Here is a 22,074-nt window from a genome sequence, read left to right on the forward strand (position 1 = left end):
CCCCACGCGCACAGCATGACTCAGTGGCGCCCTTTAAGGGGATAATTTGATTGATGACGTAGACAATTAGACCTGTGAACTTGACATCCGTGTCGATTCCAGTGGCAAGGAAGGAAGCGAGCAAATCTATTTTTGAATCCTACCATCAATGATGAGAAATTGGTTTTGTTTGGGGGAGGGGTGCAACCCCTCGGAAGTCAACACTATATATGGTCCCAAACCAATGCGTAGCCACCTCACCTCATTCTCGCTCTCTTCTGTTTTTCCCTCCCCGCAGCTTGTGGCTGGGCCTGGGGGAGCCTTTCTTTCTCCGTCACTTGCAGACCTGTGTCGGGGGCTTGGCGACACCGCAGGCCTGGGCTGTCACGCGCCTCTCCAGGCCCCACGCACGCACGAGGCCAGGAGCCGAGTGTGTGCCTCTGGGACCAGATTCTCCTGCAGGCGCCGCTGAGCACGCCACTTCAGGCTGAAGAGGCTTCTCTCTGATTGAACTTGAAACCAAACCTTCGTGTTCTTGAGCCTAAATGTACCCGGGTGCACCCCTCGTTTCCCTCTCTTCTCCGCCCTAAGACCCCTCTCCTCCGCAAAAAAAAAAAAAAAAGCAAGAATTTCTCTCCAAAGGTGAACATTAGCTGGGCAAAAGAATTGTGGCAGCTGTTCGTCTCTTAGGTGTTAGCGTGAATCTCACAGCCCCTAAGATGGCTGCTCTGAGCCCCCACCCATCAGGGCAGGGCGCTACCCATCGGGCCTTTCCAGTCTCCTCCCTGCCCTGCTCACTTTTAAGCTAGGCTTGGCTGAGCAGACAGCTTGATGCTTGGGTTCCTAGTAGACTGGGGCTCAACTCCAGTTGTGCTCCTCATTAGCTGCACACTTGTCTCGGGGGCTTCAAGCCTCAATGTGCTCATCTCTGAAATGGGGCCTTGCAATCCCCACCTAGCCCAGCTGTGAGGAGGCCATGAAGAGATGGCCCCTGCTGTGGGGCTAAACTGGAATCTCAGTTCGAGGGGCAGTCAGGAGAGGCAGAAAAGGCAGCCCTCACTTTCTTGTTAACCCATAACCTAGGGACTGTGGCCTCATCGCAGGGAGATCCCTGCCCCAGTGTCTCTAGGAAATTTCAGTTCCAGGACTCTGATCAGGCCGCATGAGTCTTCCGGCGCTGGTCCTGCCCAGTTCCAGGAGGCATCCTGCATGTCAGGCAGGGCCAGGGGAGCTGAATACTCTCTTGGAGGGAGGATGGAAGACGTATGATGTTGGAGCAGGAAGGAGGGGGAGGGAACAAATGCACCTGTGAGTCCTCGCTGGGCCTGTTTCCCTGACTGTGTAACACCCCACTACGACAGGTCCAGTGGGGATGCCTTTACCTCCAAAACCATAATCCAGTCTGGGCAGAAACAAAGCCTGGGGCTTGGAGACTCTCAACTGGGCGTGGGGGTGCAGAGCAGGATGTCAAGGAAAGGTTGAGACCTCCCCCAGGTACCCTGCCCCACGGGTGCACGCCCAGGAAAAGCTGGTCTCTGGGGCCCCTCCAGCTGGACCCTGCTGGGCTTCCCTGATCAGCATCAGAAGTGGTATTGTTCAGGCTGGGGCTGGTGTATGTGTTTGGAGAGGGGGAGGGAAAGGGACTGGAGATAACATTTCTTTGGTTCTCTCAGAAAACTTTCACCCATCACCAGCTCCTTTGCTGTCCAACCAGCTGGCCTCCGGGCAGAAGGAACAGAGGACACTTTCTGGCTGCTGGTGGGGCTGGGGCCTCAGGCAGAGCCACTTGGCTTGGCAGAGGGAAGGAGACCTGCGGAAGCCCAGGCCTGATTTCCAATCCAGCCCAAGGGTTGGCAGGCCTAGTCCCTGCTACCTGTGTAGACCACCTGCCATGCCATGTTGTGTGGTGGGTGGGGGCTGCCTGCCTCCTCTGGGATCCCAGAGGTTTGTACTTTGGAAAGAAGAGGAGGGGAGTGCAGCAGAGGGGAGGGGAGGGGAGGAGAGGGGAGGGGAAGAGTGCACAGAGAGAGGAGCGGCTGTCCTGATTTCTCCAGCCCCGCACTCCCCAGCCCCCAGGGTCTACTAGCAAACAACATACGGGGCTGACTTCTCCCCAAGGTACCTGATTGGTATTTTCATGCTTTCTGTGCAGCCTTGAAGTCTGTGACAGTCACCGACCTCCCCTCCCCACGGCTCCTAAGCTACGCTCTCTCTTGGCTGCTTGCTGAAAAGAAATCTCTAGTCTCCTGAATTTACAAACGCTTTCTTGACACCAGAGCAAACCAACTAGAAAGCTCCAGCTTACAGGTCCTGCCAGAAGGGAGACACCCTCCCCTCAGCAGCCCTGCAGGGGGCTCTGGAAGGCTTCTGCCCCCTCCTTCAGCTCTCTCTGGCTGACTGGCGGAGGCTGGTGGCAGCTGTTAGAGAAAGGGCAGGAAGGGGCCAGGCCTTGTAAGTACAGTGGTTTTCTACTTATGAAAACCGAGTTTCCTTTGGGGACAGGTGTGGCATCCCTGTTTCCCAAGGAAACTGGGCTCAGGGGGGAAATGACTGGCCCAGGACCCTCAGCACTCAGGGGATGGAGCTGGGATTAGCAAGCAGGTGCCAGCCAGCCATTTCAGCCTATGCCTGTGACATTGGGTCAGAAACGCCCTGGGGTGAGACTGCCCTCCCCAGGCCTCTCCCTTTCCCAAACTGGGCAAGGCGGTGGTGGGAAGTGACTCAGCTGAGCAAAGGAGGGGTTCAGGGGGGCACCGATGGCCCCCGGTCCCTCCCTTGGTGCCCCTGTGCAGTCCGTACCACACCTCATGACTTGGCCTGAAGGGGGTTGGTCACCCTGGGCTGCTTAGCCCTGAGATCCCCTGCTCCTCCTTTAGTGTCTGGCTGAGAATCCAGCCCTTCCCGATCTGCCTGCCGATCAGCAGGCTGCACTGTGTAGGATAATTTTGGAGGCTGAGGTCAGGGTCCTTGAAGGGAAGAGAGGAGGAGGGTGAAGGAAGCTATGGCGATCACCATACAGTGGACACTTGGACCTGCTGGCCATTCTCATTGTAGTCCGTGGCCTTGGGCAAACGGCCTTCCTTCTCTGGACTCAGTTTTTTCACCTAAGAAGAGTCCATGGAAGAGGGGCAGGGGTAACGGAAAGGCATCCGGTGGGCTCCCAGTCAGGGACAGCTACTGAGTGACTGCTCCCTCCAGCCATCACCAAATCTATTCCCAACATCCTCCTCCCTTTCTGGGTCTTCTGCAGGGAACACCAGGGAAGGGTGCCTTCCCCAAGGGGGTGGGCACTTCCCTCCAGCCTCCTTGGAGCCAGCCTGGAACAGCTCCAGTCTCCACCCCAGTCATGTGCCTTCTGGAGTCTAGAGGTAGGGCCTTAGGGCCCTGCGCCTGGAGGCTCTCCCTGGCTTAACTTCCCACACTATCCCCAGGTCAGCAAGTGTGACCCCAAACCTTTCAGGGCCCGTGGGATGGCCCAAAGGTCAAGGCCCCCAACCCAGGTTCAAAGTTGCAGAGCTTCCCACCACCACCACCAGCACAGTGGGGAAGGGGAGACGGAGAAATGGGTGAACACCCACTCCCTGCACCTGGGAGCTTCCAGAGGCAAACTAATCCATGCAAATGAAGCATACACAAACGACCCCTCTGAAGGTCCTGAGCTCCTGGTGCTCATCCCCAGGAGGTTAAACACCTTTAATCACCTTTCACCAACCCCCACTACTGCCTAGCAGCTCCTTCCAGCATTTTCCTGATCCCACATCAGGACCTGGCTGTGGGAGGCTGCCCAGAAGAGTGTAGGCTCTGAGGCCCAGGCTGGGGCTTCCCCCAGGAGCTCTTTGGGGGGGTCTCCCTCACGGCCAGCACCGGCACCGCGCACCCTTGCCACCTCTGGATGGAGGCCTCCCAGCGGGGCTGGAATGTGTGCGGAGTGCGTGGTGTGCCACTTTGCGTGGGAGAGGGACCATGCTACTTGTGAGCTTGCCTACACATGTCAGTGATGGATGTGATCCTGCGTGTTTGTGTGTCGGGGGACTGTTTACGTGTGTTTTGAAGAGCGTATAACCAAGAGCCTGGGGTTTGTCGGTCCTGGGGACTGTGTGTGTGCTTGTGAACATCAGATGTGTGGTTGTGCGTGTGAGAGCCGTGGTTTGTTTCACATGACGAAGGTCCTGACGGTGTGTGCCGGCGTGTGTGGGGTGTTTGTGAGCCAACATGTGCTCGGGCATCTCTATGTTGACAAGTGTGTTTGCACGTTCAGGTTGCACGCGGCTCTTCACGTGCCTGTGTGGACGGCCTGGTACATGTTGTAAGATGCCCAGGGTTTCATAACTGCATGTGCGCTGGCCTCTGTGCGTGCCCATGACTGAGCATGTAGCACTCCCCACTATTTCTATAACGTGCTTTTGTATTGCAGTGTGCGTGTGTGTCGTAGGATGTGTCTGGGTCGCAGTATGTGTGTGGCTACAAGTGTGTGCGTTTTTCCTGCGTGTTTATGGCTAGGGGTCTGCATGCATAAGGGTTTCACGAGTCGTTTTCTGGGTGCGTGTGTGATTACGTGCGGATTCTACGTCTTCAGAGTGTGCATGGATGGTTTTCTGGGTGTGCGAACCGTGGCGTGTGTGCTCGGGACCTTGGCGACAAGTGTTTTGATGTTTCTGCGCGTGTGTCTGTATTCCGAGCGAGTCCTTGCGCCCAGCCCAGGTTCAGTTCATGAGACTTGTGCTAAGCGGGCCCGACTGTGCGCGCCCGTGTGCCGTCCTGTGTGGGGACCGTGTGCTCCACGCGCGCGGGGTACCTGTGCCCGTCTAGCCAAGAGTGCGCCTCGTGCGCGAGCGGCTTTCCGGGACGCCGCAGTGGTGGGGGGTGGCCCTGCGAGGGGCGGGGGTCACCGGGACTGGCCGGCGCCGGCCCCGTGCGCGCGGAGGCGGGGGCGGGGGGCGGGGGCCGCGGGGGGGCCGCGGTACGAAAAGGGCGGCGCGCGCGGCGGCGGCAGCAGCTCGGCGGCGGCGGCGTTGGAGAGCGCAGCGCGCAGCCCGGTGCAGCCCTGGCTTTCCCCTCGCCGCGCGCCCGCGCCCCCTTTCGCGTCCGCAACCAGAAGCCCAGCGCGGCGCCCGGAGCCGGACCCGCGCCCGCGCCGCTCCCGGGACCGCGACCCCGGCCGCCCCGAGATGACCGCGACCGCAGTCCTCCTGCCCGTCCTCTCGCTCCTGCTGGCCTTCGGCCACAGTGCCCATGGTGAGCCCCCCGGCGGCCCGGCTCGCGCCCCCTCTGGGGAAGCCTGCGACGCCCCCCTGGCCGCCCGGTGACCTGCGCGCCCCGTCCCATGCGCCCCAATCCGGCCCGTCCCACCTAACCCTAAGCCCTGCGCTGTGCTCGCCTCACCTTCCCCGCCACCCTTGCATGCCAAGCCCGGCCCTGGGAGTCCCGGGGGGCAGCAGAGGTGTGGGATCCCCAGCCCCTTCCCGCCCCGCAGAAGTGGCGCTCGGAGGGGTGTCGGTGCGCTGAGACAGGAGGTATGGAGAAGGGAGGTGATGTGGGAGACCTGTGAAAATGCTTTGGGGTGCAACTTTAGGGTGCTCATGTGTGCGCGTTTGGGAACAGGTCTGTGGGGACAGTGGGGGGTGACTTTGCCGTAGTAGTCCCAAATTCCCCACCAGGAGCCCAGCCCAAGCTTCTGTGTGACGTTTCTCTAGGTGAGGGGCTGCGACACTTCTGTCTGCAGCGGCCATCTGTCTCTGACAGCGAGAGAATTGCCCCCTTCCTGCAGTGGCCCCCCGTCCCCACTGCACCAGTGGTTATGGGGGGGGCTGTCTGGAAAGCTGGACAGCAGGTTGAAGTAAATGCGCACAGTAGGCACCTCTTGAAGTGTCAGAATCTTTAAATAGTGTCAGAATTGCAGTCAGCTCTGCAAAACCTTTGCGTGTTTTTAAAATATGAACAGCGTGGGGTAAGGGGCGTTACGTTGGGGAGTCTGGCTTAGCTGGGATGAACCTTTAAAAAAAATCCAGACACCTTACCTGTGAGCCTCCAGGTGATCCTGTCCGGGCTTCCTCAGAGATCAATAACTCAAAATCTGCTCTCCTTTTAACTCACTTAACATAAGTGAGGGTTTGGCTGAGTGCCCAGGGGTCAAAATCTTTTCATCCACTGTTTCCTCATCCCTAATTTTAAGACTCAGGGGTTTGTATTTTGTTTGGGGGGAAAACAAGGTGTCTGACCTGCTTCTGAGAACTAGGCAGTGTACTGTGGTCACTCCATCACCAGGAACGTAGCAGATAATTTTCCTGAGTGGGTTGATATGAAGTGCCTACTGTGTGACAGGCCGGTAGGACTGCAGAGGGTTGTGGGCTCTCTTGCGGGAGGCCTTGGGCTTTGCTTTGGCCTCTAGGGCCTTGTGGGGTGAATGGTGTAACCTTTTTTGTGCCTCAGGAGCTGAATGCTTCCCAGCCTGCCACCCCCAAAATGGATTCTGCGAGGATGACAATGTTTGCAGGTAATGGAGTGGCTCCCCAGAGGTAGCTTGTAGGGGGGGCCAGGGCAGAATCCTGGGGAGTCACAGTGTCACGCAGAAAAGAGGGGGTGCTTGGTCTGGGCTGCAACGGCTTCCTCCCCCCCACAGCAAACTGGTGGAGACAGTGAGGGGAAAAAGGACAGAGGATTGTCGGGCGGGGGGGGGGGGACAGGCACAGCTCTTATCTGCTTTCTCAGAAGTGGGGTGTCAGGAGAGCCCTTGCAGGATGAGACAACTGCAAGCCACTGCGGCAAAACGCAGCATTATCCCGGGCTCTCAGGGACCCCTCTGTCTGCTCCTCAGTTGGTCCTCTGTTTAAGCTTTTCCATTCAGGTGACTGTTTGCTTCCTGGGACTCACTGGCCCAGCCCTGTGCAAAGACCCCATGGGCCCTTGGTTCCACAGAAAGCAGCCTGAGCTTCCTCTTCACCCCTGCGCCCCTCATATGTCCCCATTTTCCCCTCCCCCCCATGCAGGTGCCAGCCTGGCTGGCAGGGTCCCCTCTGTGACCAATGCATGACCTTTCCTGGCTGTGTTAACGGACTCTGCGTGGAACCCTGGCAGTGCATTTGCGACGATGGCTGGGACGGGAACCTCTGCGACATAGGTTGGCACATGCTCTGCCCTTGCCCACCCCCAGTTCTGCCCTCTGCCCTCTACCCCAGCCCACCTCGCCCAGCCCTGTGGCTGCCTCCCCTCCAACCTTATTCCAACACACACTGGGTGCATTCTGTGTGGTGATGACGTGTTCATACACTTCCCGCTGGTGATTGGAGCCTCCTCACAGGTAGGGACATAATTTTGCTCCCCTCTGCGCCACTGGCACCCAGCACCCACCCGGCACCCGAGAAGGCACTGGGAGGGGTGTCAGGGAGCTGCCTGTTGAATAAAGAGTCACAAAATAAACACATTCCACACAAAGCTGAGAGGATGCGGAACACAGACCCGGATAACCTGTCCAGGTTACAAGGAGGGGAAAGGAGAGCCGGAGGTGGGGTGGGGGTCACAGAGCAAAGACTCCCACAGATTCACACGCAAGACTGTTAAGGAGGCTGCAGCAAGCACACAAACAACAAATAAATGGGGGCGGGAGGGGTCTATCCGTGCTGAGTGGCGGGTAGAAGGAGCTGAGTCAGGGCCACGAGGACCAGGCTGGGGGCTGCGATGAAGAGCTCAGGGGTAGGGGAGGCTGGGGGCTGGGAAAGGCTGAGAAGTGGTTAAAGTGCCGTTTGGTGTTAGCTGTTGATTTCATTAATTTATGCAATCTTTGTCCTCCTTTACCCCGAGCAATTGAGAGTTGGCTGTCGCTGCATTTTCAGGCTGCAAATGTTCATCCGAGCCCATTCTCATTTGGCAAAACCTGCCTGGAAGCCCAGGCAGACTGAAGTCCTCGAAAAAACTCCAGCAGCCTAGGCAGTGCCGCAGGGTCTCTGACCCTCAGTTCCCAACATTAGCGGAGATGAGTGGTCCCAGTAGGGAAACTGAGGCTCAGAGAAGCGGGAGGGTCTGCTCAAGGACAGAGAAGTCGGGAAAAGAGCCAGCTAAAACCCCCACCCCAGCCCCACGAATGGGTTTATTCTCATCTGGGCTTTTTCTAACACCCTCCCTTAAGGAAAACCTGAGGGCAGCAGACTTTCAAAATCGAGCCCCCCCCATTGACTTGGGTCCTTAAAGGCACCCCCACCCCCAGCCTCACGCCCCCACACCCGCTCCCCTATGGTGCAGAGCTGACTCACCTCTGGCCTTCAGCAACCCTGCCTCTCAGCACTGAACCCTCCACCCTCACAATAGCTTTAGCTGTTTGGGGACCAGGGGATCCCAGAGATGTCACCATCTGGGATCAGGGCTGTCAGCCTGGAGCTCCCCCAGTTGGGTATCTAAGCCCAGGACTTCCCAAGGGGTTTCCAGACAAAGGTCCCCTCCCCACTGGGTTGACAAAGGCTCTCCGCTAGGGATGCCCGGTCCAGGAAAGAGCCCTCCGGGTAATTGAGGGCCCTCTCCCTTTCCCCTTTTCTCAGGCCTTTGAGGCTTTCTCAGCCACAGCTGCTGCCCCGGCTGAGACCCCTCCCCCCAAAACTCCTGCGGGCAGCCTTCTCCGTGGGAAAAGGTGGGCTTAGCCTCTGCTGAGGAGGCTTGACGCCTTGGGGACAGGAGTAGTGTGGTGGCCAGCTCTTTAGCCTAAATTTCAGATTCCCAGTGACAACAGAGCAGGGAGCTGAGGATTAGGAACCAGCCGCAAAGGCTCTGCGTGCTCACGCTTTCCTTCCTTCCTTCCTTCCTTCCTTCCTTCCTTCCTTCCTTCCTTCCTTCCTTCCTTCCCTCTTTCCTTCCTTCCCATAATGATAAATCCTCTTTATGATTCCTTGCTCCCAGCCCGGTTCCCAAGGAATGCCTCCTGGACTCAGGATAGGCCATCAGCAAGGCACTCAGGCTTTTCCTTATTGATTGCTTGCCATCTCCCCTCCACGAGGGTGCGGGTTTTTGTAATAGAGGGGGAAATCTGCACGTGTGGCCTCAGCACTGGGACCCCTCCCATCCCCAGTCTACCTTAACTTGCTGTGTCTCGTGTTGGTCCTGGCTTTCTATTTGGTAGAAAACCAAAGCTAGAATGTTCCTCCGAGACTGGCCAGAGAGAGCCCCGTTTTCTATAGGTGGGGAAAGTGAGGCACAGTGTGGGAAAGGGCTGGACTCTGCCGCTAGCTGGAGATGGGCATAGGACCGTCCCTCCCTGGCCCAGCTGGAGCTGGGGGAGCAGCGGGGAGGGCTGGGTTCTGCACTGTCAGAGAGCCCCTGACCCACGTCCCTTTGTTCAGCTCATCCCTGGCTTGCTGAGCCTGGGATAATGGAGAGTGCCTGACGGGAGGTGTAGAAAGACAGTGGGAACATACCCGTATTCATGGAAACGCTCACTGACAGGAGAGGGCTCAATAGTTCTAATCTTGACACCTTCAAAAGAGGCAGCCTTTTTATTGTGGACCCCTTAGTTCAGAACCTGAGAGCAGAGCAGGGAGGTGGAGGCAGTGCTGGGCTAAATCAGATTTTCTGGTTCCCAGTGAGGGATCTTCACATCTCCCTTTCCCCCCTGCCCCTCTCCCCTCCGTGACGATGGACCGGTATGAAGGACAGCTGATGTTTCTAACAGTTGGGCTGCTCTAGGCCCCCCCAGCGGCAGTCCCCTACCCCTCCACACAGAAATACTGTCTGCAGGAGGCAGGCCTCGGGGACCTCAGCCTGGCACATGTTTGGGGGAGGGAAGGAGTCTGCTGGACTTAAGGAGGGACCTGGTTCCCCGGAACAAAGTACAGCTGTGCTGGGTTGAATGCCAGCAAGCCAGCGGCCATGACTTTCTGTCTCCATGACCTGTCTCGGGACCCCACTTGGTGACTATTGGCAGTGGCCATGAGCAGACATCTAGGCAGGTCATTTGGGGTCCCCCTTGATCAGTTGGAGGGGTCTCTCTTTCCATCTCCATCTGGGAAGCTCCCCTACCAGCCTCTGTCCCTGTCGGCTCCCTGGGGGAGGGACTGATAAGCTCTGGTTTTCTCTCCCCTCCCCCCCAGACATCCGGGCTTGCACCTCGACCCGCTGTGCTAATAACGGAACCTGTGTGAACCTTGATAATGGCCACTATGAGTGCTCCTGCATCCCTGGGTTCTCGGGAAAGGACTGTCAGAAAAAGGACGGGCCCTGCGTGATCAATGGGTAAATATTCTTTCCCCATTATGTGTGATCTGATTCATGCTGCTCTGATTCCTGCTTCACACCCCTAAAGACCCTTTCAGCCTAACCCAATTGGACCTGTCCCCTGACAAAAGACCAAGTAAGTGCTTGTCCCGCAGCCCCAAGGGGGGCCGCCCTCCATCAGGGGAAGTGTCATTTCCATAATTTTCTCAAATGACCCTGAAGGCGATTTCATATCCCCAAGTCCTGATGTGTGTGAATGCCAGTAGATTGGGACCGTGAACTGGAGCTCAGAGCTGCATAATTTTCTAAAGGCAATATAATAAGAGATCAGAGTTTGGCGGGGCCCAAAGCTATTTGTGAAACCCACTCATCATATTTTAGGGGGTAGTTTTGGGGAACAGTGGAGCTGCTAGTCTGAGGGGGTGGGGAGAGGATTCTGTGGTGGCCCTGGGGTGGGGCGGGGGGGGGGGAGGACAAGCCATAAGGGCCAGGAGTTGGGGGTCCAGCTCTCAGCTACCCTCAGTGGCGTGGGGACTCTGGGACTTCTGGGGAGTGGGCACAACCGACAGAATGAACACTCGCCTTTCCTGCACCTCAGCCATTTCTGGCCCTTATCTGCTTAGCTGCACTGATGGGGCTTAAACGGAGACTGGAAGAATCTTGACAGAAGCAAGAATTCCACTTAGAACCCGGTCCTGGCCCAGGAGTTGGGGCGGAGGTGCCCTTTCCTCTGAGGAAATAGAAGCTAAATGCAGAATCAGTTTATCTGGACCTGGCATTGCAGGGTGGTGTGGAGAACCCTGGAACTGGCCACCGCCACAAATGGGCATTTACAAGGCATCTGAAGATCAGTACCCAAAGGGGTCAGAGGAGGGGGGTGACACCAAATGCCATTTCTGCTTATTAGTGGGAAGGGAAAATACAGACTGAGACCTTTCAAATGTTTTGCTTTTCTCTCTAACAGACTTGGAACCAGTCTGTCAAAATACAGCCCAGGGCCCTTGAAATTCCTTCAGAGTCCAGCTCCTATGCAGCCCCGAAGCAGTAGTCTTGGTTTCTTTGCCTAGAGCCCCTTTCTTCCCTAGAGTTTTGGCATTTATCAGATGACAAAGGGCCTGTTCGTTTAAAAGCACTTACATTAAATGCTCCGTGTGTTCCGCTCTGAGCAGACAGCTTCGGTCTGTAAGCTGTACTTCGGTGAATGAGGCACTATTAACCAGCCGGGCACGGACGGCTCGAGCCGGCAAAGACAGACCGCGTATTTCTTTCACTCTGAGAGTCCCCAAGGGTTTCCTGCACAATAACCTGCAGGCTCACTCTGCTGAAAATAAAAATAAAAATCATAATGGGGTGGTGATGGTAGTGGGAGGGAGGGAGTGACATTCGGTGTCGCTCAGCTTCAGCAGCCCAGGGACCAGGCTAGCGGAGGGGGCTTGCTCTAGGCCTGCGTTATTACTAAGTGTGCCTCTCCCAGCCTCAGTTTCCCCATCTGTCCAGTGACTAACCCTCAGGCCTCTGGTCAGAGAGATGACATACAAGGTGGGAGAGGAGATGGGCCGCCGGCACTGGAGGTTAGGTGTGTTCCAGGTTGGCAGTGTGACGGGGGTGAGGTGTACACCCCACACAGGTGTGCATTTCTCCTAGGACAGCGGGAGACCCTCGCAGGCAGGGGTACCAGAGCCCGAGGCCTCCCTGGGCCTCCCTGGCTGGCATCCCTCACTCGCCTAATGTGTTCTGAGCACGTTTTGTGAGGCCCCAATAGGTCTGCCATGTGGAGCCATCCAAGGCCCTGCCCCCCATCCACAGCACCGTTGTTCTAGCCCAGCCCCCCGAGGGCCCTTTACCGTGTCCCTTATTGTGTTGCAGTTCCCCCTGCCAGCACGGAGGCACCTGCGTGGACGACGAGGGCCGGGCCTCCCATGCTTCCTGCCTGTGCCCCCCCGGCTTCTCAGGCAATTTCTGCGAGATTGTGGCGAACAGCTGCACCCCCAACCCATGCGAGAACCAAGGCATCTGCACCGACATTGGGGGTGACTTCCGTTGCCGCTGCCCTGCTGGTTTTGTGGACAAGACCTGCAGCCGCCCGGTGACCACCTGCGCCGCTGACCCGTGCCTGAACGGGGGCACCTGCCTGCAGCACAGCCAGGTGAGGTTCGAGTGTCTGTGCAAGCCCGAGTTCACAGGCCCCATCTGTGGCAGGAAGCGTGCGGCTGGCTCCCAGCAGGTCACCCGTCTGCCCAGTGGGTACGGGCTGACCTACCGCCTGACCCCCGGGGTGCACGAGCTGCCAGTGCCGCAGCCCGAGCACCGCGTCCTGAAGGTCTCCATGAGGGAGCTCAACAAGAGCACCCCGCTCCTCTCCGAGGGCCAGGCCATCTGCTTCACCATCCTGGGCGTGCTGACCAGTCTGGTGGTGCTGGGTACCATGGGCATCGTCTTCCTGAACAAGTGCGAAGCCTGGGTGTCCAACCTGCGCTACAACCACATGCTGCGCAAGAAGAAGAACCTGCTTCTGCACTACAACAGCGGGGAGGACCTGGCCGTCAACATCATCTTCCCCGAGAAGATCGACATGGCCACCTTCAGCAAGGAGGCTGGCGACGAGGAGATCTAAGCAGCGTTCCCACCGCCCCCCCTGTATTCTCGGGGTCCCGCAGAGCTCACTATATGCGGTCTGTTCTCATCTTTGTGGTGGAATTTTCTATCCTTTGTGTCCAATCTGGCGAAACGCTACGCTTCCCTCTATTATCTTTGTGTGGCCGTGTGACCCACGCGATGCTAAAGCAAGCCTCTTTCTCTCTCTTAATGCATGATAAAAAATAATAAGAATTTAATCTTTAAACGAGTAAAAGAAATAAGTATGTTATTCTAAACTTAAAATCAAAAAAGACCAAAAAAAAACATGGCAACCGTACCAGGACTCGGGGCCGACGTCCCTCTCTGAGGGGTCTCAGCCACAGGGTCCTCGTGAAACCATGACGCGTGTTGTGCATGACCGACCACTGTGAAAAGGGCTAAAATCTCTTTCGTTCGTTAATTGTCACACGACACATTCGACTCGCACTCACTTCAAGTTCAACACCGCAGTGCTTAGATCTTTGTGATTGATTTGAGATTTTGCAGAGTGCAGCAGCCGTGTGTTAGGCAGAGAGAGCCCCGGGTTTGGCTGCTGGGGGGCCGAGACCTTGTCCCAGCCCTGCCACTAACTCGCTGTGTCATCCTTGGCGAGTCCCGTTCCCCACCCCAGGCCCACCTTGTCACCCCTCTCCAGAGAGGGGCTCAAACACAGGAGTCATCAAGCTCCTCTCTTGTCTAAAACTGAATTAGGAACGAGGGGGTATGGACCCAAACAGTTCCAGACCCTAATAATTACGATCTGATGAAGACTAAGTCTCGTCCTGGGGTCCAAAGGTGTTGGCTTATCCTGGATGAACACTTGACATACTGAAATTGACCCTAACTGCAGTTCTCAAAGTGGGGAGCCTCCTGGCCCCTCTTTCTACTTGGGAACAATTGGCCGCTTTGACTCGCCGTGTGCAGTCTGGACTTGCCACTTAAGCAGCCCTCTTCCCACCCACCCAACACTACACCTGCCTCCCACCCTATAGATTAGAAATGTCCCTTGAAATTTAAATGCACCTTGAACCACAAGTGCCCCTGGCGAAATCTGAGCAGCAACACAGCCCTCACCAAGGTTTTCCCGCGGTTTAGTGGAAATTGTCACTTGTGGGGCGTTTTCTGTGGCCATAGTGGTACCAGACCTGGCCTATGCAGCCAGGGATCCAGTTTGTGTTGCTGAGTTAATAATCCTCAGATCCCAAAAGACCTAGCCAGCTTTTGAATTATGAATTTGACTTTTTTTTAAAAGAGCATCTATATTTTTTGCAAAAAGAGAAGGAAATGGGACAGAGCTCTGTTTAGCTTTCCAGCTCTTCGAGTTGGGCAGCTAAACAGCCCTTGGGTACCAGATAGGAATATTTTGCTTCTTAAATATTTTGGATAGGAATCAATACTCGTAGCTTTATTGAGTATTACCTGCCATGTTTACCTTGTTCCAAGTGCTTCTTTCTAAGTCATCATCACCTTCACCATCTCGGTCATTCAGATCACCTCACACACATGAACATGGGTCACCGTCATCACACGACCATTGAGCTTATCACCCTCAGCCACTGAACCACCACGTCAAGGCCCTCGTCATCTAATTCAAAGCCTGATTGTCATCTCCCCGAAACTCCTGACGTCCCCACCTAAGCCCCTGCCCTCATCATTCCCAGTTCTTTGTCATCCCAGCCCCAAGCTCCTCTCCACCCTCGCCACCCGGTCCCTGACAGATGACGTCACCCCAAAGTCCCATTACCACCACCCCTGCCAAGCCCCTTGCACCCTCCCCCCAAATCCCTCCCCATTTTACCCCTGCCCGCCCCCACTCTCCTCCTCAATAGTTGCCTTCCTCCCCAAATCCCGTCACCTCATTACCACCACCATCACCACTGCCCGGTCCCCTCCCGCCAAGCTCCTGTTGCCGCCCCCCTCCCCGCCCCTCCCTCACACCCACCACCTGGGTCCCCCACCCCTAGTCTCTGATAACCCTTGCCCCAAATCCCTCCCTCTCCCCACAAAGTCACTCAAGTCACCATCTCATCTCACTTTGAGTTTGTTTTAAGAAATAAAATTTTAAAAAGACAAAAAAAAAGAACTGTTGGCATGTGTCAGGCAGGCATCTGGCATCCTGCCTGGCCTCTCTCACGTGAGACCTTGATCGAGTCAGCTAACGGTTCTGATCCTCAGTTTCCCCAAACGCGAAATTCTAAGATTGGATGAAATGATCAAATTCTCTGCTCCACTTTTTCGATGTCTCGTCCCCTGGTGGCAAGGAAGACACCCCACTGTCTATCCTTGGCCAACTCCTCATCGGGCCATCGATTCATCCACCATCACTTGCTCAGGAAAGCATCTCCAAGCACCTGCTGAGTGCAAGGCAGTGTGCAGGGGAAGCTGTGGGTCCCGCCGGATGAGGGGCAGACTGGGAGGGGAGCCGACATTCAGGTGTCTCCAGGAAGCCAAGCAAAGTGCCGGTAAAACACCGTGGGAGCAGCGGAGAGTCCTCGGCAGACGCCTCCCCTACAGCATGACCACCTTACCTGCCCACGTGACAAATTGTCTATTACCAGCACCAGATGTGGCCGCCCCCCCAAATTCCACAGTGCCCACATGCACACATCCCGCGAGATCAGAACAGTGTCAGTACCTCGCCACGGCCTTCACGTCATGCAGAAATGGTCCATTCCATCCTCTATGGGGTAACCAGATTCTGCTGAGAGTGTCAGGATTTTTTGGCTGCCCATCCACACCTCGCGTGTGTTTGGAGTAGTGTGTAGTTTACGTAAACCTAACAAACGGAGAAGCTCAAAGACAGCTGTCTGCGACATGATCACCAATTCGGTCCCAAAGTTGAGAGGGGAGTAGGCGCGAAGATCTTCTTGTAACTCAAAAATTTCAAAAATGTCAATGGCGCTCTTTTTAGCTTTCCCGTTTACTTAACCTCCAGACATGCAAAAAATTTTGTTTATTGAAAAATAAACAAAACCCAAGGGCTATTGGTGTGTTTCTGTGATCTGTTGTGCGCCAGGCTACACTACTCCCCTCCCACAGGCGGCTTAGCCTCGGGCAAGGAGGGTTGGGGCCCCATGCTTTGGAGGGCCCTGCTTTGGCCCCACCCCGCCCTTCCCATATGGTGAGAGGCCCAGGCCAAGGGCGAGCCCGTCCACCCCTTCCAGACCACACTCTGTGCTTGGAGCATGGGAATTACCTGTCCCACCCAAGGGCTTGTTTGGGGGTGGTGTGATTGGAGCAGGGACATGAGGGTGAGGGGGCGATGGGGTATGCGCTCCACACATAAGCAGTCCGGGCCCCTCACAGCAGGCGCAGGCTCCTCCTAGAACTCGGAGGTGGGCTGGGGGCTTGTCTGAGATTCCACACTGGCTCTGGGCCCCCCAGGATTTAGTGAAGGTGGAGTTGTCCAGGTGAGGGAGTAGGACAGATTTGATGGGAGACTTAGTTCGGGGACCTTGCAGCCTTTAAACATTGGCACATCAGGTGTATGGGCCCCGTTTTTTCTCCTTACTTGGCCTGCACACGTTGGGAGGGACCCTCCAGGCCCTGGCCACAAGCTCTCGTACTCAGCTCAGTAAAGCTGCCCTTTTGAATTCCTGTGGAATGCCTGACACTGCCTGTGTCCACCCCAGAGGGATCAGCCCGAGCCCCCTGGCAGGGCGAGGGAGCCTCTCTCCAGGCCCTCAGCCCTGCTCCCCCACAGGGTGGCCCTCAGGGTGGGGGTCTCCTCCCCACGTCCTGCCGTGGCCTGTCCCTCATCTGCCAGGTCACTGCCACCACCCACCTAGCAGATCTGCCAGTGTCCCTGAGCCTCCTCCCTCCTCGGCCCCCACATCTGGGCCTCAGCCCTACTTCCCTCGGTGCTGCTTGGTCTGCCGCCTGGACCACCCCCACTCAGCTGGGCGGGGGTCTGGTCAGTGCAGACCAAGTACAGGGACACACATGAGGGACCAGCAGGAGGGTACAACCTCAGAGATGGGTACCATTTCCAAAACTATACAAAAAAAAAGTGACAGTGTTGAGGTAACAAACATAGAAACTTCTATGAAAGGGATGGGTTTTCCAGGGAACTATTAATTACCCAAATTCCAGCCAGGCGAAATGGAGCATTTCCCGGGAGAAGACCCCAATCTGGGCCCACCAGCTGCCCCTTAGCTGACTCAGGGTCCCCGACATTGACCTGGTGACAGACGGGGTGCACCCAGGTTAGACACCTAGCTCTAGAGCACAGATGAAGACAAGATAAAGATCTTTCCATTTTTTTTCAAAGGTAGGAAAGAGGTCCCCTGTGCTAAAACAAAGTTAAAGGAGAGCCACTGTCCTCAGCCCTAAAGAAACAGAAATCCTCAATAAAATGACAAATACGTATTTTTAAAAATCCTGATCAAGTAGAGTATTTTCTGGGAAAGCAAGTATAATTTAATATTAAATATATTCATAGACAGTGAGCCCTGGGGTGACCCAGGAGGGAGGGAACAATGATGGATCACTAGAGTCACTGTAGCCAACCCTGGGGTCAGGCAGGTAACCTGGGCGAAGAAACCCAGATGGAAGATCCAGTTGGCATATGGGACCTGCTTCATTCCTGGGCAGTGGGGCAACAGGGTGAGGGGAGGGAGTCTCGACGTGGGGACCAGGCTGCTGTAGTATGGGGAGTGGGGAGGGCTCAGTGCTGGTGGTCCTGGCCCATAGGGCCCCAGGATTCAGAAGGCCCAGAGGTGGGGTGGGTGGGGGTGACGGCAGGGGACAGGAGTCAGGAGGCACCCGTGTATAGTGCCCAGAGCTTGGAGAGCCAGCCAGGAAAGTACCCAGTGAACTCCAAGTGGGAGAAGAGCCGCAGTGCAGGGGGTTGATGGTCGGAAGGTTCCTGAAGGTGGGTAAGGAGGGAGGAGCCAGCTGGAAGGGAATCAAGGGGAAGGTGGGCTTCTGAAAGCCCCCTCCAGGCTCCCAGCACAGAGCAGCCTGCAGGCAGCTTCAGGTCAGACAACCTGGGTACCTGGGTTTGGGGATGCCTGCTAAGCCAGCTACAGACAATAACACACTTGTGCGCTCAGACCTGTGGCTTTCTTTTCTTTCGTGACTGTCACTGCTGAAGGAGGACACCTTTGCCCTGTATATCTCCCATCCAAGAACCTGGCATAGTTCACAGGAGGAAGGAGAGACACCCAGCCCCAAGTCCTCACAGGGGTAGGATGCTCGCAGCTCATGGGGAACTGCTGAGGGCTCTGCCCTGCGGGGGACGGTGTCTGGTGGGGACACTGATGCGCTGTGACCACAGTGAAGATGTAAGCAGAAGAGCGGACCAATGTCAACCCAAAAATAGGTCAAAAGAAAGAAAAAAACAATTCACTAGATGAATAGATGCCAGAGAGAATTTAATACAATACATTCCTGATTTTTAAAAAGTCTAAGCAAACTAGGAAAAAGTATATCTCTCCTTAATTTCATTTAAAAACTTCTATTTTAAACTACTATTTAGTATCATACTGATCCGAAAACCCAAGGACAAGGAAGGCCAGGTCTTACCCGACAGGGAAGGGCTCTGGCTGGCGAGGCAGAGAGGCCTGCTTCACACTTGGCTCTGTCCCCTGGGCCACCTGCTATCTTCAGGTCTCCTTCCTCATCTGCAAAGGAGCAATGTCTCAGGCAGCTTGGGCCACCAGAACAAAATACCATAGAGCTACTGGCCGAAGCAGCAGACACTTCTTTCTCACAGTTCTGGGGTTCTGGGGCTGAGAAGGAGGTCCAAGACTAGGGTGCCAGTGTGGTCAGTTTCTGCTGAGGGCTTGCTTCCTGGTTTGCACATGGTTACCTTTCTGCTGTGTCCACAGAACAAGAGGGAAAGACGGAGAGGGAGAGGGAGAGAGGGAGGGAGGGAAAGAGGGGAAGAGGGAGAGCACACAGCTCTGTGGTCTCTTCTTATAAGGGCATTAATGTCATCATGAGGACCTTCATGACCTAATTACCTCCCAAGGGCCCCAACTCCAAATGCCATCACTCGGGGGTGGGGGGAGAGGGGTGGGGGGGTAGTAGAACTTCAGCATATGAATAGGATGGGGGGGGGTGTCACAATTCAGATCCTAGCAAGCAGATAAGGACAGCGATTAGTACCATTGTTCTAGAACTTCTAATTCAATATAATAAGGCAAGAAAAAGAAAACCACGAGGTGTGACTACTGGAAAGGAGATTAAATGATTATTAGAGATGATGTTATTATCTCCCCCAAAACTCGAGAGAATGACCTGCAGGTAACATAGAAATCAGCCACATACACTATATATATAAAAGCCTATTTACCAATAACAATCTGTTAAAAAAATGTACTGGTCTCAGTAATGACCACCCAATATTATAAAGCTATTAATCATCCCCACAATTAATATATAAGTTTAATGCTGTTTACTGGCATTAGATCACTAGTATACAATGCGATCCTAAAATTTATCTGGAAAAAAAACATGAATTGGTAAGAACAATCAAGAGAAAAATAGCGAAGGGGCAAGTTGCAACATCAGATACTAAAACAGAAAATCATAAAAATGAAAATAGTGTGTCTTGCACAGAGCACTTAGTATCGGTTTTCTGAGTAGGGGAAAAAAACAATGCATACATGAATAATGGCTTTTGAAGGGATCTCTGCCTCCTCACTCTCCCCAACGTATTCACCAATGTGGAAACTGAGACCAGGAGAATAACCTGAAGTTCTCTACTGAGGATCATTTTGCCCCCGTTGGGAGACATTTGACAATGACTGGAGACAGTTTTCATTATCAAAACTGGACGACGCTACTGGCAGCGAATGGGTGGAGACCAGGGACGCTACTGAACAACCTACAAAGCACAAGACAGCGCTCACAACAAAGACTCATTTGGCCCCAAATGTCAATATGGCCCAGATTGAGAAACCCTGGCCTACTGATAGGGCAGGAAGGAGACTAGTAAGAACAAATGCTTTATCCGCACCCACCCCCAGCTTTACTGAGATATAACTGACTTATAACATTTTGTAAGTTTAAAGTATATGACGTGATGACTTGATATGCAAAATAATTACCATAATAATGTTAGTTAACTACATTCTTCACCTCACATAGTTACAGTTTTCTTGTTGTTATAGTGAGAATATCTAAGATCTGCTTTCTCAGCAACTTCCAAGTATATAATACAATATTGTTACCTGTCATCACCATGCTCTACATGACTCCCCCAGAATTTACCCATCTCATCCTGGAAGTGTGTGCCCTTTGACCCACATCTCCCCTTTTCCCCACCCCCAACCCCTGGCAACCAGCCATCTACTCTCTGTTTTTATGAGTTCGGCTTTTTTAGATTCCACTTATAAGTGAGATCATACAGTATTTGTCTTTCTCTTATTTCACTTAGCAGAATACCTTCAAAATTCATCCATGTTTTCACAAATGGCAGGGCTTCCTTCTTTTTTTTAAGGCTGAGTAGTATTCCTGTGTGTGTGTGTGTGTGTGTGTGTGTGTGTGTACACATATCTATTTTCTCTATCCATTCATCCACTGATGGACACTTAAGTTGTTTCCATGTTTTTGGCTATTGTAAATAATCTTGCAATGAACATGGGGGTGCGGAGTGCACCTATCTCTTTGAGATAGTGGTTTTATGTCTTTTGGATAAATACTCAGAAGTGGTCATAAGGTAGTTCTGTTTTTAATTTTTTGAGGCGCCTCCATACTGTTTTCCATAGTGGCTGCACCAATTCACAATCCCACCAACAGGACACGTGGGTTTCCTCTTCTCTGCGTCCTGGCCAGCACTTGTTATCTCTTGTCTTTTTGATAATACGTGCTAAGTACTTTAAATACATAATCTTGTGTAATTCACTCAACAACCTAAGAGGTAGATAACATTATCTTCTAGTGTTACAGATAATGAAATTGAGGCTCAGGGAAGTGAAAACAGGTGCCCAAGGTCATCTTGGCTGGGAAGGGGTTGAGCTACGCCCAGTGTCCACATCTCCAAATGTTCATGTCAATTTTCTTTCCACTTCCTGATTCTGCCTTCTGGTTTTAAAAAATAACGTAGTCCCCGTTTTCTTGGTATTAGCAATGAGGCTTCACTGGGACCTCCTGGGCAAGGGGTCGTCTGTCTGCATCATCCCTATGGGTCGTCAATAAGACTCCTGAGTAGAATGAGGGTCCGCCCTCTGTCATTTCAGGGGACGGCTTCTCTGCTTGCCTCCTGCTCCATCCACGCACCCATAGGGACTAATTCACTATATCTGCAACGTCTCCCGGAGGCCCATGGCCCCAGCACCTAGTGAAATCAAGATGTCTCTTTGCCAAGTTGTAGATAAGGACGGAATTAAGACCCTTTACTGCAATTATTATCAATCATAACAATACCTGCTATTCTTAATGCTAACGCATGGCATGTAGCACTTCACTTTTATCTTATCAGACTTTTCAGGGATTGCTGGACACTGGCTCTGAATGAATATTCATTCCTGGGGACCCGAAGTATCACTGTGGCTCACCAGTCAAAGTAGGCGCTTTTAGAAGTCAAGTGACCAACGAAGCTTTATTCCAGTCTGTCTCTTAATGAGCCCATGGGTCTCTCCAGAACTGCAGCTACCTTCCCAGTTCTGAAGCTCATCATTGTAAGTCACATTCAACCACTTTCAGAATCCCACCTGGATTCTGTGGCCCATGAAGTGGAGGCTATTGTGGTAGGAGAGGCCAAGTGGAAGCCACCAGAACTGGCTCTACCTATGAAAATAGTACATCCAAGTCGCACTGTATTCCTGGTGGGGTCGCAGCGATTGGTGCCGCCACCAAGCCCTGGAACCATGGAGGGGTGGTGAGACCCACAATATCTTCATCTGACTCACCTACTTGGTCTGAGAAGAAAACGGATGTGTGCTGGAGAATGACAGTAAATGAGGATAAACTTAATCAGGTGGTGCTTCCAATTCGCAACTGCTTTTCCAGCTGTGGTTTCATTGCTGGAGCAAATCAACACGTTGCCTGACACCTGGTATGCAGCTGTTGAGCTGCTGAACGCCTTGTTCTCTGTACCTGTTAGTCAAGCCCGTCAAACCACTTCGGTTGTCAAGGCCAACAACATATCACCACTGTCCTACCTCAGGGGTGTATCAGCTCTCCGCTGTCATCATCAACTCCCCAGGGACTTTGCTTGTGTCCCCCTCACACAGGACAGCACGCTGTTCCATTACATTGACGGCATTCCGCTGACTGGACCTGGTGAGCAGGGTACATTGGTAAGACACTTGCGTGCCAGAGGATAGGAAATAAATC

At 54.1% G+C, this 22,074-nt stretch overlaps 1 protein-coding gene across 3 annotated transcripts; it reads left to right on the forward strand.

The window, feature by feature from the left end:
- The first annotated feature begins 4,955 nt into the window (after positions 1-4,955).
- DLK1 (delta like non-canonical Notch ligand 1) lies at positions 4,956-15,713 on the forward strand. 3 transcript variants are annotated; one of them, XM_081049607.1, is made up of 6 exons: positions 4,956-5,214; positions 6,409-6,472; positions 6,966-7,096; positions 10,050-10,191; positions 12,040-12,319; positions 12,539-15,713. In XM_081049607.1, the coding sequence occupies exons 1-6, from the start codon at positions 5,148-5,150 to the stop codon at positions 12,785-12,787; spliced, it is 933 nt and encodes a 310-aa protein (XP_080905733.1). In that variant the 5' UTR covers positions 4,956-5,147; the 3' UTR covers positions 12,788-15,713. The 3 variants fall into 3 exon arrangements, with proteins under 3 accessions (XP_080905733.1, XP_080905734.1, XP_080905732.1); XM_081049608.1 differs by having other exon boundaries at positions 12,545-15,713; XM_081049606.1 differs by having other exon boundaries at positions 12,040-15,713.
- The last annotated feature ends 6,361 nt before the right edge of the window (positions 15,714-22,074 follow it).

Source organism: Rhinolophus hipposideros (assembly GCF_964194185.1).
Source record: "Rhinolophus hipposideros genome assembly, chromosome: 5".
Classification (NCBI taxonomy): Eukaryota; Metazoa; Chordata; class Mammalia; order Chiroptera; family Rhinolophidae; genus Rhinolophus; species Rhinolophus hipposideros.